The sequence below is a fragment of the Vanellus vanellus genome (genome assembly GCF_965231255.1).
Source record: "Vanellus vanellus genome assembly, chromosome: 2".
Taxonomy (NCBI): domain Eukaryota; kingdom Metazoa; phylum Chordata; class Aves; order Charadriiformes; family Charadriidae; genus Vanellus; species Vanellus vanellus.
The window spans coordinates 13,751,384-13,771,039 of record NC_138906.1 but is presented as its reverse complement, the minus strand read 5'-3'; the positions used below and the strand labels follow the sequence as shown (position 1 = coordinate 13,771,039).

Genomic DNA, 19,656 nt, shown 5'->3' with positions numbered 1-19,656 from the left:
TTGGCCTTTTTGAACCTTTATGGCGTATAAAGAGAGGATGTACAGAAATCAAAAACTATTGCTTTATGAAGAACCATGTAATTTCCTAGAATGTATGCATTTGATTTTTGAACTTAAGAAATATCCTCTGGATATAGTTTATGTATCCAGAGTTAGGGCACATAACTTCCCTGGAGATTAGTCTAGAAGTTTAGAGGATCTAAACGCAAACTTACCTTTCTGTGCCAGTTCTTCTAGAAGTCCACTCCATTCCTCACGGAACAGATTGGCACCAGTTAAGCTACCATCCCCGCCAATCACACAAAGATTAGTGATTCCTCTCTGAACCAAGTTGAAGGCTGCTTGCAGGCGGCCCTCCCGGGTACGAAAGGATTTGCAGCGTGCACTACCAATAACTGTACCTCCCTAGAAAAAGGAAGTATAATAGTTTTAATTTACAATCCAGTATTTTACTGTTTTTTTAAGATGGATTCATGATGAATGGTTATTTTGTAGCATAACCTCCATCTTTAATTTTACATAGAGTAAAAAGTACTGAAAAACAGAATTAACAAACCTGTGGATATGATGTTCTCAAGAGCAGATACACACACCAGGGAAAAGAACCACTCAAAAATGACTGATAGAGAGCTACTCGAAAGGAAATGTTAAATGATTTGGGATTAATTTCAGTAGCGTTCCAATTAATTATCTAGTTATTAGTTATGTGTGACGACAATACTAAGAGTGATATGATACCAAGTAGTTAAGAATTGAGATGAATTTGCTTCAAGTCATGACATTTTTCCACTAATATAATAAAACATAAAAGCAATAACAGAAAACATATATCCCTAGAGCTCAAAATTAGTACTTATTGTCATTCCACACAATTACGGAAAGAACTGCATCAACATTTAGTGCCATATAGAATCATAGAATTGTCTAGGTTGGAAGGGACCTTTAAGCTCACTGAGTCCAAACATCAATTTAACACTGCCAAAACCACCACTAAACCATGTCTCTAAGCACCACGTCTACCTGTCTTTTAAATAGCTCCAGGGATGGCGGTTCCACCACTCCCCTGGGAATTGTTAGATAACCCTTTTGGTGAACCCTGGTGCAACTTGAGGTAATTTCCTCTTGTTCAATCGCTTGTTACTTGGGAGAAGAGACTGACCCCGACCTCTCTACAACCTCCTTTCAGATCAGACCAATGTTAAATTTTCTGTTTTATTAATTTATCCACTGTATTTATTAATATAATCTAAAGAGCTTCCTCCAAAAATGGAAGTCATTATTTTCAGAAAAGACTGAAGTGCTGTGTTACTGAAAATTGCTGGGCATCTTGCTGAAAACAAGTCATTTACAAATCTTCTGTGTTTATATTGTTCAGTTACTCAAGGAAAGTCTAGTTTTTGCCTTATTCATGGTCACAGTAAAAAATTAAATTAAGACTGCAAAACCTTTTTTTTTTTTTTTTTCTCCTGCAAACAAATCTGGAGATGATTACCTCACTTTTGCACAAGCATTTCCTCCACTTTAACTTATAATAAATCAGTCACGCCAATCTAAATTTGAGCTCAAATCCGCAGAGGCTATACTGATATGATTTAGCCTATGAAAGGTGTTTCAGCTCTCAAGCCAGTCCTGGGCACTATTTTATGTCTACATTGCAATACACAACAGCAGATAGTGGAAGAGAAACAAAAAGTGGAATAGAAGCAGTTCAGCTTTCTCCACAGACAAAAAAGTAGAAGTGTACACATGGAGATGTTCTAAAAATAACAATCAGGACTAAAAAACATCTAAACGAGATATTTTCATACTTAAAGAAACATAGTTGTAAGTGGAGAAGAGACTATGTGTTCGAAACAAGGTACTACAACTTGTTTTGATTAAACAGAAATATAGACTGAGCTGAAAAATCTTATCAAAACCACTAAACACATTCTTTAAGACGCATCCTCAGCTTCACTGTCTGTTGAATTCCTAGCAATCAGGCCGAGAACAGTGTTATTCTTATGTTATGTATGCTATATACATGTTTAAGATGCCTAGATCCTGCTCCTGCCTATGCTCCTGTGTAGCTTTGCCATGACAGCTCAATTTTCTCTTAATCATAAGAGTACAGATTCTACAAGATAGAGGATTAAAAAAAAAAAAAAAAAAACCAAAAACGAAAAAAACATGGACACAATATGTCACAGTATTCCAGGGTATGTATTTGTTTAAAAAGAAAAATTAAAATCTATTTTTCTCTCTGCTAACTATGTTTATATTAGCTTTACAGAAAGCTCCAAAGAAACCCACACTTTACCAGGGGGTAGTTTTCAGAAAGCTTGGCGCCACTAAGGCCTCTTCGCCAAACATAGCATCTGCTCTGAAAGAGGTAACATTACCGTGCTGAGGAAAATTGTAAGGATATTGAAATGGCCACCTTGAAGAACGTAGGTGCATAAATGCACAGGCAAAGTCATTGCTATTACCTGAGCTCTGGAGAACTTTACTGTAATTACACCCATTACTATAATTCTAAATCCACCTACAGAGGAAGCCAACAAGGTTTCATAAGAAAACACTTGCCTTACAAAACACAGTTGTTTCATATTTTGGCCCTATAATGTCTTTTTTATTAAATATAGGCTTGTCAATATGGATGACAAAGGTTTTGAAGATTATTTCTGTGCACCAAATACAAAACCACACAAAGACGTTTAGAAAGTGTCAAATATCCATACTGCAGAAATCAGGCTTTGCTAAAAGTGGTATGTGCTGGTCACTAAGTCATCATAGAATTTGAATGCATAATTACAGTGATTGCCTGTCTCTAGAATTTTGGTTCCCTGCTTCAAGAGAGAGGGTTTGGGTCCCACCCCCTAACACGTACCACTTGCAGGATACTTGAAACACTTTCCCATGAAACTTCTACAATATTATCACCTCCATCCACCATTCCCTGGTAACCCTGAAAGAGAAAAAGTATTTCAGAAGTCTGATTTGAAAAACTGTGTACCACTTCCACTGCAGTAATACTCACCTTGTATATTTTAATGCAACTTTAAGTAATTAAAAAAAAAACGAATAAAAAAATACTCAATCTAAATGAAACCACATTCAAGCAGGTATCACATTAGGGAGGGAAAAAAGCCAAACCAACCCTCTTCCTAAAAGATTAGTTCCAAAGACAACTTCAAGATAAAGTAGTATTTTACACAGATTACACAACTTATAAACTAGAATGGCAATGCATTTCTCCATTCTTGGAATAAATATTCAGTTATTTTTTAAAAACTACAAAGACGGAAGAACTTTGAAAAGCATTATAAAATGCGATTCCTAAAAACATAACCTCAGCCTGAGGTCATGATCTTTGAAAAATATCTAACTTTGTAACATTTTGTACACTTTTCCCCCCTAAGGTAGGTATAAGCAAAACAAAATAAAGAGCAACGATGAAAAATTTTTCATTAAGGAAGAAGAAATCAGGTCACACAATCCTTATTTGGAGGCAGTTACACAATAAATAGATGAAAGAAATTTAGTAGAAAAATACAACTTTTAGTGATGCATTTAAAATATCCTTAATACCTTAACTTAAATGGTCTTCAGAAACCAATACATGCTGTAATATAGAAAGAACTACACTTAGTTGAAAGAAAGAAAACCATCCAGTGAGCAGCTGAAGGGTTTTGTTATGCCTGGCTTAATTAACTCTCTGTATAAATACTATGAATCAGAAAGATAGTGACAATTACAGATTCTTTTCCATTAGGTGGTATTATGAACACTGATTTGAAAAAAAAAAAAAAAAGAAAAAAGAAAATACAGCAAAGTTCTAACCTGGAAAAACCTAACTGATACAGACACTAGAATAAAACTGGAGTTACCTTTCAACATTTTGACATGTATTTAAATCCAAAGGGGAAAAAAAAAAAAGTCCCGTTAAACAAAGAACAAAGCAAAACAAAAAACGCCAAACAAAAATAAATATGACCATGTTTACGTCTCCATTTTTAGATTATGTGTACATATGGATAGTCATGCTGAGGAACAATTAGTTAACCTTTCTTCTGTATGCAGTTCTTACAAGACTGTACATATCTAGTTTTAGAGTTCTCAGTCATAAATCAGGTTGAACTAGAAATATAAGAGTGTTTAGAAGACAGTTAAACTGACATTATAAACTGGAGACACTTACTTTGGCACAATCTAGACTATATGTAGATTTTAGGCAGCAAGCAGTAATTTGGAAATGTACTAAGCCTACACTGGCTTAAAAAGCCATATATATTATATGAATACTATAACATACTTGAGTCCCTCACTAGCATGATAGGATAAGAATATAAAGATAACCTGGACTAAGCAAAAGTACAAATTACTCAGATTAAGCTTTCTAGGATTCTAGTACAGATTCCAAGGGGAAAGCTTCTGCTCAGTAAGACTTAGCTAATGAATTTACATATAAGATGATCAAAATAGTAAAGAAACAGCTAGGTGGAAAACAACCTATATCTCTAATTTCTGCCATTCAACAAATCTTTTCAATATTAGGTACACTCTCCAGATAACTTTGATATCTAATGTATACACATAATGACTTGAAACTAAGACATTATTTGCACTATGCCTTCAAAATTAGAGCAAGTTGGAAAAGCAAAAATGCTTAATCTACATATCAAGTTAAAAAAAAAAATAAAATCTTTCTCAGATAAAGTGCATACATCTTCAGACAGAAACAATCCAGTAGATCCAACTGAGCTTGATGAAAGCTAATAAATTAGTAAGTTCACTTATCACAAGCTTGCTTGTTTTGTTGTTTTTAAAGCAAAGAATCTGATGCTTCTTATATCACTCAGCAATAGATTGGAAGCTTTTCCTACCGGTGTTCCTATTGGCAACTACAACAACGCAAAGATTCACAGGTAACAAATCCTAAAAGAACAGTGCGACATTGCATCCCAACTCAGTTTATAACACTGACTATAGTAAGCTGTACTACAAGCTGGCAGAAAATATACACAGTTCACATATTTGCTCCAATCATTCATCTTCCATTTTTACTTGAGAGGCAAGATGAAGAAAGTGAATCCAAGAAAGTATTATATACAGTAAATATATACATAATTATATGCATACTATGAGAGTCATGGATGAAAATTCCCAATTTGTATTTTATTAACAAATCTAAATCACAGGGAAAAGCAAATGGATGAACTACTATTTGAAATTGTCTGTAAAATTTGAAATACCTTACAGCTAGGCTAAGGATGAGCTGTGGCAGACTACCGCACCTTGCATCTTTAAAGCTGAAAGAACTCGTGCATTCAGGTCATGAGTCCATATTGGTTCTACTTCCTCTGTGTGCTCAAGTCAGAATATTAACAATTCCTTCCACTACAATGTAAGGACAGGGAGCTTTTGGAACAGGTCTGATCCATTTTAGCTGTTACATTAGCTTTTCCTAACTCAGTTCTGCTTGCCAAGCACTGCATGTAAGCTAGCTCTGAAGAATGCAGCTAGAATTTCCACACTGTTCTTCTATATCATTAAGAGATACAAAAGCCATAGAATTAAAATAGTTTTCTAGACTATCTATAGGGAAAAAAAACATGATCGATTACAACTGAAGTATTAATAATGATCATGATTTCCAGTTATCATTTTAGTTATTTAAACACCGATGCTAACTCGGGGACAGGGCAATCCATTTTAAAGGTGGAATTTAATTTTATCAAATAGTTCAATATTTAACAATTGACTGGTTACTGAAAGGTACTGACAGATGTGAATACAGACCTTAATAAAAAGAGGCAACCTGTCAATTTACATTATAAAGAAATATCTTACTTAGATTCTAAAAATAGCAGCTTGGACACTAAGATACTAAAACTATGGGGCAAGAATGGAAAAAAGTAAACTGTCAAAAATACAGCAAACACTATACTTGAAGATCAACCCCATTTTATGCTTATTCCTTCCTCTACCCAAAATCTGAATATTCAAAGTCAAACAAGAGGAAATCTCTGTGAGTTGTATGTTCACAGGGTACATACATATACACTGTAACTCCTGGAGAGAGTGGCAGAGACAGCAAGCCTTGCTTCCAGTCTTAACTCTACAAACCAAAGCTTTCGAAAATGAACCACCCATCTCTTGATATGTTACATGTGAGACATTTGGGGTTTTAACAGCGATTTAAATTTACTTACTGAGGTTTTTTAGCTATTGCTCAACAACGCAAAATACTAGCATTACTGAGTGCACAAACCACCACATAAAAGACATGAAGTTTTCCTCACAGAAATCCGTGACTGCCGTACCATTGCATTTCCAATGCTGGCCTCTTGAGAAAAAGATTCTTAATCAAGATGAAGAATCTAAAAGTTCCATAGCTTAGTAGTAAGAGCACGCATCCACTGGGAACTATGTGCTTCAATCCTAGAAAAAGGGCAGGTTATTTGTATTATATTATATTTAAGACCTCAGTTTCTAAAATGAATTGCCGTAAATGAGAGGCATCACTTTTTCTTCTCATTCTCAATTAAAAAAAAAAAAAAACAAACAACAAACCAAACAAAACAAAACCAAAAACTAAGAATAACTTAAATCACTTCTGGTTAAGGAAAAAAAAATTAAGCTAGCCTCGTAGAGCAGCCTGGTACTTTTACATGTACTTCCATCTCCTAGATTCTCACAGCATGAGAGAAGTAAGTTCACCGGTATTCAAATTTTAATTCAGATTGGGGTAGATTTGAGGAATAATGTGATGCTAGTCAGTGAAGGTGACTACAGACTGCTTATATACTAAAAGTAAATACTAAAAGATGTTAACACAAATAAAATATGAAACTAGGGCAACTGTATAGAGTAAGCACTGTTTCCAAGAATTAATACCAAAATTTTCAAATGTGCTAATTTCAATGAAGATACAAGGAGTAAATATAATAAATTATGGTTTTTATATAAACTATTTTATAGCTTTAATTTTCACATGAGTTTGTTTTGGGTTTTTTGCCTCTTGGGAATCAAAGTATGTCCAAATAGCCCATGAATTCCAATATCCACCTGTTCCTTTCTTTGGTCAACCCAACTCTAAAAATTCTAGAAAATTACTTTTATATAGTTCATTGCCAATTTTTATTTATCTTGGTAATCTCTCTCGCATCACAAAATGAAGAAAAATGGATTTAGGAAACAAAAGGTAAATAGACATTGTTTTACTTAGAATACGGAGCTACTTTTGGCCACAACTGTAGAAAACAGATGGTTTTAACAGTGGGGAAAAAAAAGTTCTTATGACAAATTTACAGGAGAAAAAGAGCATATGACAAGTAGAGCAAAGTAGGCTTGAAAAGGCTGAGATCTTTAACTCCATTTTTGGCTCCAAATACAAAAACATTTTTCACCTTTCGGATGTTGCCATTTCAGGTTTTTTTTCCTTAATTTTTCAGAGCAGCTTCAATACAAGTATCAGTTTACCTTGACACAAGGACCTTACTAAAATTATTAAATAAAATAATATCAAGCATATATAAAAATGCATCTCCTCTGTATACAACATGCAGAGGCTTATAATATGCATTATTAGCAGCAAGCCTTACCCTAAGATTTTTACCCTCCATGACACTTGTCCCTGCATCTGTTCCCTACTTCAAAGTGCTGAAATTAAATAGTAGTTTCATTTCAAATCTTGCAACAGTGTTTTTCTGAAGTACTTATATGCATTGTGAAAGAAAACTGACTTCATATTTTAATTAACACAGAGTCAGAGAGGAAAAAAGTTTAGCATGCAGTCCTTCCTGAAACATAGAACTGAATGGACTAATCTAGAAGCAAAGATTTCTTTCAGAGCTATTACCTATACTTACAGTGAAATGTGCATTTTTCTCCAAGAGACTACACTGTTACAATGAAGAGCAAATGACAATATATAATGGAAACTCAAAAGTTCAACTTCATTTTACAATCGATTTTCATTCAGAAATATCTGTGACTTCACATTGGCAAACTCTAGCAATTAACAGAGGAACACGAAATCTTAAATAGTGCGTTTTTACCATGTTCAGAAAACCAGAAATATCCAAATTTCTCTGGAAATTTATCATTGAATACACTTTATGATACAAAACAGTTTTTAAAACGTGACAAAAGTAAACATGCTATAAGATGAACTACAAAGATGGTAATTTGTAAGTTAAACATAATTAAAAAAAAAAAAAATAAATAATAAATTCAAGTTCTGGTCTTTAAAAACAGCCAAAACCCCTCTCCTTATTTCCACAAAAGTATGTGACCCATTTCAGCAAGCCTGCAAAACAGCTGAACACTGAAGGAATTCTAGAGATTGGCCATGTAATTAGCACACATTAAGTATTCAGAGCTACTTGCTGTAGCACTGTAGTACAAAAGAATTTTGGAGCAGAGTGCTCTGCTTATTTGCATTTCAATATACTTCACATTTCTTTAGTAAATGAACTATAGGAATAAGCAGACACAGAAAGAGAATAGATAAATAGCTACCTTTGAAGCTAAATTGCACATTTTGTATGCACAAAACTAAAACCAAAGTACTTTCCTAGCACTTCTATGAATTCTAGCACTCCGTATTTTTATATTAAACATTAGGGATTATTGCCTGCCAAGTTTTGCCCCATACCAAATGTTTACTACTATTTGTAATCACCTCAAACTTCTAAGGAGCTGTACAGGAATTCCAGTGTGAACAGAATGACTTCTTGCTAAACATATTTACTGTATTTTTTAATCTGCAACTTCTATGAAAACTGAAACTGCTCTTCAGGCAGAAGTCTAACTATAACTTAGCCTTCTAGTAAGACATACACAGATAGTATTATTTTGGCATTTACATTAAACTTTGTCTCATCATTTTTTCATATCAAATAATTGTTACAGAAGTTAAGAATCTTCATGCACATGCAGTCATAACCTTCAACCACAAAATTCTGATGTCTGGACACACTACTGATGGCGCAGGTTTTTTGGCGGGGTCTTTTTTGTTTGTTGGTTGGAGTTTTTTCACTTACAACTTTCTACCTATAAGCCAGGAAAGAGGCACCAGCCTGACAGTATTCTTGATCGAAAACAAGTTGGGTAATCTGTGATATGAGGGCAATGGCACATCCTTATCATACCCTAGGAAAATGAACTGGGGAGAAATCAAAGGGTTAAGAATTAGTAATTTAACTAGGTTTAGGAAGGTATTTACAAAGTACAGTATTTTGGGCTAAACATCTAACAAGTACACAAATACATAGCTCACTGCTAGGTGACAACCACCTCTGGTTTTCTCAGTATTTTCAAGCTTTTTTCAAGCTTCACATGAAGAATTCCATATATTAAAAAAAAAAAAAAAAAAACCAACAAACTTTTAAATGAATACTTTTAGCACATACCTTGTAAAAAGTACTTTCCACAAAAATAAAAAAATATGAAATAAAACATTGATATGATGAAAGGGAATGACATCTACAACATTTTTTAATCTATACTATTTACTCTCCATGAGATTTCCATAAAAAATCAAGCATAGTCAGAAGACAAATACAGAATGAATAAAACACAAACTAACCTCATAAACAAAATACACTTTGGCTTTTACATAGATTCCCATGCGTACTACTGCGCGCACAGCAGCATTCATACCTGGGAAGAAAAAGCAAAATTACATTGTTATAGGTTATCCAATATTTTTTGTATACTATAAATTTTCAGTCTTTTAAAAAAAAGAAATATTAATTCATTTCTAAACAAAGACCATGATCAGCATCTATTAAAACAGAAATTTGCTTAATGACAGTGCAATCAACCCATGAATATGAAGGGTGCTTTGCTACAATAATTATGTGGATGCCAGTATGTTAGTCAGAGATTAAACTGCTGCTGATTGTAAAACAGCATTGTAAAGTAACAGCTACTAAACCCAAAACAGAAATTCATTTCACAATAATGATTATTTTTCTATCTGAAATGTAAAACATGCAGCCAGTTAAAATTTAGCCTCTTCAAAGGACAAATTATACTGTAACAGTTCTTTTTCCTGAGCTTTCCAAAGTAACACAGGTGTACACACAATATTTGGTGGGGAGCACAGCTAAAGCTCCTGACATGGACAGGTGCCCACTTAAAAAGATAAAAGTAGCGGTAAATTAACACAAGAAACACTGCATGGACTCATTTGACAGAAAAGTGCCTAAATGGCACTTTGCTTCCCAGAATTGCAACCTCACATTGGAATTCTCTACTCACAGACACCTGACAAATTATACTAGTGTCAGATCTTCAATTTAAGTCTAATGGTCAAACACTTAAGACTCCTGAGCAACACTGAAAGCTCCACTGGTCCCTTTACATGGATCAAATGAACTTCTGCTATAACCCATCCCTTCAGATGCTGTGTTAACTTACGCGTTATTCAGGAAGTTCCCCAAAATAATAAACTAATTGCTTCCATACCACTTAAACAGACACGAGAGATTATGTAAAGCACGAGGACAGAAGAAGTTATTAGGCTACACTCAAAGAAATAGCCTTGGCACATCAGTTGAAAGGGATGCCAGAAATATGACGATCCAAAATACTGGGCACCAATTCTCCAAATCTGTTGCATTTAATATCAAAATAGCAAAGTAGCATGTCAGCTCTGCTTTCTGACGTAGGTGTTAAGTGTTTACCTATCTGGAGGTGCAAAAAGTTGGTAACTAGCATATATAAACCCACAACACAGTAAGCCATAGATCTATTCCTACAATATCCACCATTACTGGAAAAAAAAATCCAACCTATAAAGGCTTACCTCTCTGAATAAAGAATGATACTGACATTTTCTCAAAGATTACTTAGGAACATACCAGCAAGTCCCTGAAGCTGCCCGATGCAAACCAAAAAATTGTTTGCCAAAATCAAAAGTTGCTTTGTTGTTTGCATAGATGTCACTAAGCCTTAAGATTAAAGTCACAAGTAACAGTGTTTTCACATCAATTCTGTATCAGGAAAAAACAGCAAGAATTCTCTCAGCCAGAGTCAGCCTTATGACAGAGCTGGAAAAATCTCTCAAATGCCAAGACAGCTAAAAGCACAGCTTTGGACGATGAACTGGGTGATGGCAAAGAAAAGCAGCGAATCTCATCTGACAAGCCTTACTGAAAAGAAAGTTAGCATGCTAAATCTCAGATTAAAACAGATCTATTAAACAGTTACCTCCTTGGTGAAACAGTTTTCATAACAAAAAGAACACCCTCACCCACCCACCCCTCACACAACTTCCCCTAGAAAGCGGAGACAAAGACCTTCAAATTTATAAAACTGACAGCACTGCCATTTTCTTCAAACAGGGAAGACAGAAGCACAAGCTACTCCTTTCATCACGGTCCACAGCTTGCTTCTATTAATGCACATCATGTGTGGGAGGCTTGGTTTTTTTGTTGTTGTTGATTGTTGGCCAGTAGAGAGGGGTTTTTTGGTAGTTTGGGTTTTGAGGTTTCAGTGGGTTTTTCTTGGCAGGGGGTAGGGAGCAGTATTGTCATTGCTTGTTTAGGGTTCTTTGTGAAGGGGTTATTTCAGAGATAAGAACAACTTTTTGTATTATCCATTTGGCTGCAGAATTCTAGAAGAGCAGCTAACAGTTTCATTTTCTGAAGGGAAAAATTTCATCCTCACCAGGTGAGGACTACTCAGAACTGTCCTTTTAAGAACCTTCTGTTCTTGAAGTTCAGCTTTGTCACCTCTCCCTTTTGGCACCTGATTAAAAAAACCCTAAGGACTTTTTCAGGTATCTAATATATGTCCAGTTATAAAGACACTGGTGTCTCATTCAGCAGTAGGCTCTGAATTCCAAGTATCTAAGTAGAATAAAGAGAAAGTATCTGTGATGCAAACAGGCTAAAGCAGAATAGTTTTATCAGCAAAAATAAATATTTAATAAAATAGGAAGGCATTAAACAAACATTCATATGCCTACCAAAGATACATACTTGTCTTTTATCTGTTTCTTGCTCACATTTCTGCTTTATTGGTCATGTATCCTATCTATGTATCAGTGTATTGTAAAAAAGGGCAGTTACTCTGTTCTCATTACAAATTCTCCAGATCTGCCATGCCTTCATTATGTATTTGTCTACAAACAATGATTTGGCTTAATGTTCATACTTCTAAACCAGAGTAAAATATAAGTATTTGTTTCTCAAAATGACAAATCCATTAATTCTTTCCACGTGAATGCATTCATAATACAGCCACATACTTTCTTAGTGAATACTCTCCAGTTTCTGTCTTACATTAAAAATTGGTAAAATTCATAATTTACCTGCAAGAAAGGGCAAAAGCCCAGGAAAAAAAAAAAAAAAATAAAACAAACCACAAATTACAGACAGAAAGCATCTTCTCAGTACCACCACTGCAACTTTATAAGTTTGTGTATTATACATTTTATTATTATTTGGCAATGTATATTTTATCTCTTTATATAGAAAAGGGACTTGGCTGTTTATTGGCAATCTCCTAAAAAAGTGGCTTACATTTCAGAAGGGCTGAGACTAAAGGGTGCTATAATTTGATATCTACAAAATACAGTTAAAATACTGAAGCTTTAGACTTTTACACGTTGGCTATGTAAACCTGAATACACTGCTTGCAGTGATTCAAGTATGTAAATACAGAGAATTTCATGAAGTCTTTGTAGAACTTGTCTAACAAAATGTTGTTGTATTTGATTATTTGTGGAGTCTTACAAAGGTATTTGTGAATTACCATAATAACTACGAAATGTAATTATACGCTTGTTACTGAAAAAGAGATTTACCAGGTTAACCATGGATTTATTCCTGAATAATAAATATATCCTGATAAACATATAGGATTAGAATAGCAGCTTCAAAAGAAAGCCACAAGTAAAACCAGCATTTTTTATAACGTAAGAATTATTTAAAATCTTTCTGAATTACCACTTCCTTTTGCCTGTGACAGAGGAAAAGATTTATTTTGCTCTTTTGGATTCAGCAAAGATTAAGTAATCTGCAACTACTTACATGGCTTTACATAATGCTTGAAATTAATTTAAAAGTAGATCATTTACTGTCCTTCTTGATAATGTCTATTCAATTGTCTTTGAAAGCAATAATTTTCATAGCAAAGTTACAAACAGTACTGCAGAAATCTTTATTTTAAAGGCACTCCCTTCCCCAAAAGGGTATTTGTCTCCCATGCCTACAACCTGTTCCACTATGCACCACTTTAACAGAGGAGTGCGAGTAAAATTAACACACTATTTTGTATTTGAGCCAAGTTTTCCTCACTTTAGTCAGCTAGACAAGGCTTTAAATAAATAACTGTAATGCTAACCATATAAAAGAAAAATCAAAACTATGCATCTTGGAAAAGCATCAAGAAATACTTAAGCACCATCAATTTTAAAGATAAACATTGGCTTTAATGCATGCTTAATGACTTAGCACATGTTTAAAGTGTTACCCTGAATAAAAATTCCCACTTAAAAGACTATATAGCAAAACACACAAACTAAGGAAAATGTCTAAATATTACCAGAGTCTTTATTCAAGTATGCAAACAGATATATCAGTAATGATGTAAAAGCCTATAATCCTCAAAAGGAAATATGAGAAGCAGTCAAATACAAGAACTGAACAAATCATTAAGAAAACAATTTGGGTTTGTTCCATTTACTTTTAATCACATAGCAGATTTTATTGCATATAATCACAATAATGATTCTAGATACCTGAAGAAAATACTATACAATTTTTCTAAACAGTAACACTGTATTAGATCAGAACATCTTACTGCACAAATATATATATTATACTATCTAGACTATATACCTATCTGCTTCAAAATAAAAAAATAAAATCTTAATTGTAACTAGTTTCAATCATAGAATCCACTAATTATAGAAGCAGTTCCTCCAAAATACTAAGTGCATTGAAATAGTTACACTCATTCATCAATAACTACATTCCTTATTTTTCATACAAATTATATTATAATATTATACATACAGACACATATATACATATTTTATATACATATCTATACACATACATGCTATTATTTGATGGAAAAGGTGTCTTTTTGGAGGGCTAGAATTCAACAATTCTTTGTGACTATCTTCAAATTACATAAGAGTTAACAAATAAATTCTGTAATTTGGATGACATAAAAGGAGTGTGGGTTGTTTTGGTTTGGGTTTTTTTTTGTGTTTAGTTTTTTTTTGGGTGTGGTGTATTTATTTACTTTATTTGGTTTGTTCAGAGACAAAATTTTTTTCCATCATATGCTACCAGGACAAGATCCGTACATCCATGCTACCATACAACATACCTCTTGTGATGTTCCTCGGAAGCCTGTAACGCTTCTGAGTAGAAGTATGTAGATCTTTGCTTCCACAGTCATGGTCTGTGGCATTCCAAAACTCTGGAATCCACCAGGCTATAGGGTTCTTTTTAGCTGTTGCTAAGCTCAAAATTTGCTTAAGGAGTGGAGGTATTTTATTTGTTTACTGGCAAAGTTTCTTCTTCTAGTGTAATGTACTAGGACAAGGCAGCACATCTACGCTATGATATTAAATATGCCTTAATATGTTGGGAAGCCTGTAATGTTTCAAATGTAGAGATATATAGATCTTTACTTCACAAGTCATGGTCTTTGATATTTTAGACCATTACCATGTAATCCATAAATCCCTTACTACTGTCTTCCACAACACTAAATCTTTGAGTTTATCCCAAAAATAACATGGTCACATTCAAAGACAATAATCTTGAGCCAGTAAATTGGGCAACAGCTTGAAGCAGCCACAAACACATCATTCCCCAACAGTACACAATCGCTTTCTGTCTGAAGCTTTCAGATGACATTGTTCCTGCTGCTGAGCCATTCCTACCACAGTCCTAGCATAAGCGGTCTGATTAGAGATTGTATGAACATAAGTGACCTCCAGCAGCCAAAATTCACCAGCAACCAGCATAAAATATAACCACTGTACTTCACGACCTGAAGCAGACCATGGCCAGAGAGTCCCACAAAGTCAAAACAGAAGCGTGACTTAAAACACATTTATTAGTCCACCTTTCTCAGCTGCAACCACTACAATTTAGAAATAGTCCAGAAACTGAGCTAACCCATAAATCTTGAGAATCAATTGTCAAAACTTCTTTTGCCTCTCAAGGTAGTTGTGACTATGGTGGAAAGTACTTCTAGTTAATTTAACAGTTGGCTAGCTAAAGTGATGGACTGCTTAGTTTAGTACTTGCATATGTTAAACGTATAAAATACAAATCTTTTCTCCTGTGAAATAAATCACTGATAAATTCTTTAACTCCACCAAACAAAAGAATATACTTGTGTTTAAAATACAGTGACTAAACCATAATAGTTCCAGTATGGTATATACACATTTTATAGTCTTTAATATTGCACAGATAGTAAAAAGGAAAAACAAAAACAAACAAAAAAAAAAAACTTGCAGGTAAATACCACAATTGTGGGGAAGTAATTTAAAACTTAACATGTCCTATAAGTAGGAAGGCTTGTGTAATTTACATAATACTACTTCTAAATTATTAAAAAATACAATAACAGCAAAGGCGGTAACTTCTATTTTAAAATAATTTCCAGCATATTTTGTTCTAGGCTGAGATTTACAGCCCAATCTAAATCAACGCACCTACTGATATGAAGATTACATGTTTACTGCAACACTAATGGGTGTTCTTTCCACTCAATTTCCTGTGAGTTTAGTTTGCATTAGATATTCTTAATATTTCTAGTGTCTAACAAATCTAAAAAAGAAACCCAATCCAAAACAAAATAAAGCCAAAGACAAAAAAAGAGGAGACTGGAACTTTTTTTTTTTAGATATATATTAGTATTTTTTTGCCCACTTCAGAGTTAGTAATTTTGCCTCACCTACAGTTTGCTTGAATATATATTTTCAAACAGCTCTGCAGTAATAGCAGCGCATTTCCTTCTGCTTAGACTTCACAACTTCATTTCTCTCGCATATTTGCCCTACAGAGGACAAATGACCTTGACAGGGCATGACTCATTCTGTCCCTTGTTTAACTCCTAACCTAGCATAAAAACAGACTTGAGGTTGCATGTTTTACACATCTATACTGTTACCAAGATAGTAAAAGTTAAGAACCTCAACTGTGCTTGTAATTCAGTTGAAATGATCAAGTTCTTAAATGTTGGGTTTTGTTGCGTTTTGTTTTTTTTTTTTTTTCCTTGTTCTTTAGAGTTAGGACAATGCTGCCTACAAAACGACTTGGAAGGCATCCAGTTTACTTTGTTTGGTCTTTGTGGCAACCTCACTCCTCAGACAGCAACTTTCACAGGCTGTTACTTTTTATCCCTCCACGTAAATATGCTGCAGTTGCAGTCTGCCAGACAATAAAGTCTGGATGTTACCCGTGGATTCTGCAAGCCCTTTAAATGCTTTAATTCACATAGTGGCAAGAGCAGATTAATACTTTATAAAAAGAGATACATCTGCCGCTGCATTATATAATCTCCAGCCACGCGGAAGCGAGCAGCAGGGCTCAGCCTCTTGCCGAACACACCGCTGCTCCTGCTTGAGGCAATGCCCTGCCACACTTTAAAATTAAAATGGCGATTTGGCGACCAGACCATTAAAACAGAGATGCCTTTATTCACAGTCCCTCCTAGGATCATTTAGCAGTGGAATTGATGACACCGAGAGCAAACTGTGGATAAAACTTCAAACGAGTGTAACCCCAGCGAGAGGCAAAGGAGAAGCCGTTTACGGGCATCAACTTGCAGTTTCTCCGCAACGGCAACGTTTTCCTCTCCGATTGGTACCAAATCCCTTCCACCCCGACTAGAAAGGGTTTCATATAATCCCAGGTAAACCCCGGGGCTCCCCGTTATTCCAGCGGGCAGAGGGAGGGAGGATGCTTCTCCCGGTCCGGATGACGCAAAGAGGCGGAATCTGCAGCGACTCGCAGCGGATCACGTACACAGCGGCGGCGGGAGGGAGCACGGAGACACCGGTCCACGCACGCTGCTACCCCACGGAAAGCGACGGGGGGAGGCAGAGGCTGCCGCCTGCACCTGCTCGCACCCCGGAACACGTAAAAAGCTGGGGAAACTGGTCATTAAACTACCGAGCCCGCGCAGCGACGAGAGAGGGGCTTCTCCCCCCCGCCCCCCTTCTCTTTAAAAACGCCAATGAGTGCCGTTTCTTCTTTGAATGAAAGTACTTTAGAGACACTCCCGGCAAAAACATCAAATAATCGTAATTTAAGGAAAGAAGTCAGAAGAAGAACGCGGTCACCACTGAACAACTCTCCCGGCAAACGCAAGACAAGAGTCCCCTCAAATAGCACGGAGCATGGCATATTTGAAACCTTAGTTAACTGAAACTTCCAACTAATAATATATATCAGATTTTCTGGTAGAAAAGGGGAAACGAGAGTGTAGGAAAACATGACTTCATGACTAATTCTATTGCGATCAACTCTTTTCTTTCTTTCCCTCTTAATGCCTATAGGTCTTTTGTTCACCCCGTCCTGTAGCTAGGACTCCCTCTACACTTAAGAGATTTAAGGAGGTGAAAAGCGTTTCCAACACAGTCCTACGAGGCTACCATGTGAGCTTTCTAAATCACGGGCAGGAACATAGAAGCGTTCGTCGTGCCAAAATGAAGTGAAAAGCAGACGAGGCGAGGGCTGGCAGAGCCCCAGCAGTGCAGACAGCCTCCCACCCGCCGTGCGAGGCAGCACGACCTCCTCTCCTCCCCCACTCACATCAGCCATCCACCCTCCCTCCTCACTCTTCTCTCCCCACCATCTCCCGAGGAGTGAAGACATTTTGGTGGTAAAAGTTACTGGAACGTTTTTACCCTCTTCCCTTCCAAGGCAGGCTCAGAGGAAATGCGACGAGAAAGGGAGGGAGGAGGAAGGATAAGGGTATGCTCGCAGCTCAGGCGCCCAGGCCCCGCAAAAATTATTTATCTTTAAAACGACCATAGTAAGAGCACAAGGCCAGCAGAGAAAGAGGGACCCGGGAACCACGGCGATATGGTGTGCCCCACTCCCAGACCTCCCCCTCCCCCCCACTACCATGTGCCCCTTCACCGGCGCGGCTTCCCGCAGCCTCCCCCGGGGCAGCCCATGCTTCCTCATGCCTTCTGGCAGGCGCTGCTGCACCCACCGCCTCCTTCCCCAGCCTCCCGCATGGGCGCCCTGCCTGCCTGGGAGGCCCTTTGCGCTCCCGCCTCCCTCGTACCACCCACCGGGGGGCTCCTTACCCTCCCTTTCCGCTGCCCCCATTCCGCACCATGCCCACAGTTCTCCCCCCATCATCTACCTCTCCTTCCCCTCCTCCTCCCCTCGCTCCCGCAGCGAACGGCGTGAGCAGCTACCTTGGGCATCGCCGCCGCTGGTCAGCACCCCGATGGCCTTCCCAGTGCCCGACAGGTTCTCGAAGAACTTCGGTTGATGATCCATGGCGCTGCGGGGGCGACACCGGCGGGCGAGACGGAGCGAGGTCGCTGAGGGAGCCCCTGGCCGCGGGGCTCTGCCCTGGTGCCCGAGGTGCGCGCTCCGCTGGGTCCAACACTTGGCCTCTGCGGAAAAAGAACCAAAAAAAAAAAAAACACAACAGTGTAGGCGTGTGTATTTCTATAGAGAAGAAAAAAAAAAAAAAAAAAAAAAAAAAAGAGGGGAGGGGGCGGCTGAGTGAAAAAGCCCGGGAAAAAAAGAAACGACAAAAGGGTGAGGAGAGAGCGGAGGAGGGATGCAGCGCTTACATCGCAGCCCGCCTCTCCCCGCGCCGTGCCCCCGCTGCCGTTTCCTCTCCCCGCTGCCGCTGACAGGGCTGCGCCGCGCGACCTGGCACCGCCCTCCAACGCCCCTTCAGGACCGGCGCCTGACGGGCGGGCCAAGGAGCCAATGAGAAGGCGAGCTGCCGCCTCGAGCGGCAGCCGTTGCGGCGGGGCGGGGCGGTTACGTTCGGAGGGAGCTGGCAGGTGGGGAGGGGGAGGTGGCGCGAGGCTGAGGGAGCGGGTGGGGCGGGGCTGCAGGTGGGGGCGGGAGGCCCCTCGGCGCCCTCCCCCCGGCGGCGCCTGAGGCGGGGGCGATGCGGGGAACATGGCTGGCGCTTCGGCCGGGCGGCAGCGGAGGGGGAAGGGAGTTCCGCCCGCCAGAGTTAACTCATCCTCTCCGCGGTAGCGGCTGAGTAACACCGCGTGTGGGACCGCGGAAGCGGGTTCCCCGGGCAGCCTTTTCCGCGGAGCTCTCCGTGAGGGGCTGCCGTCAGGGTCCGGCGCCGTGTGGCTGGTCCCTCCGCAGTGAGTCTGGGTGCGCTGGCGGGAGCGCCCGGCCCGGCCCGGCCGGCCCCTGTTGAGCCCTGCCGCAGGCCTAGCGGGCGGCGGGGGCTGCGTGACGGGGAAGCGACCACCCGCCTCAGCCAGGGGTTCGAGTGGGAAAGCGGCCTCCGGCGTGCCGGTGGCTCACGGCCCGCTTCTCGTAAAGGCGTCTGGGCCTGCCCTCTCTCGCCTAGCTGTTGCTCAAAAGACTGAAGTGAGCGAAGAACACAGCGCCCGCCGTGAATGCAGAATAAAGGAAGAGAGTTTCTTCTGCCGTCGCCTGGCAGGGTTTGTGTCACAGGGTCTGG

The 19,656-nt window shown here is 38.3% G+C and overlaps 1 protein-coding gene across 2 annotated transcripts in view; it reads right to left on the bottom strand.

Annotated features, from left to right (window-relative positions):
* Positions 1-18,841, bottom strand: part of PFKP (phosphofructokinase, platelet) — a 47,297-nt gene extending 28,456 nt beyond the window's left edge. For both annotated transcript variants that reach the window (XM_082479078.1, XM_082479077.1), the window contains exons 1-5: positions 18,791-18,841; positions 18,404-18,607; positions 9,575-9,648; positions 2,870-2,947; positions 216-405 (exon numbers count right to left, since the gene is read on the bottom strand). In XM_082479078.1, coding sequence (XP_082335204.1) covers positions 216-405; positions 2,870-2,947; positions 9,575-9,648; positions 18,404-18,488 — 427 coding nt within the window. In that variant the 5' untranslated portion in view covers positions 18,489-18,607; positions 18,791-18,841. The remainder of the gene's footprint in view (positions 1-215; positions 406-2,869; positions 2,948-9,574; positions 9,649-18,403; positions 18,608-18,790) is intronic.
* Between the last annotated feature and the right edge of the window lie 815 nt (positions 18,842-19,656).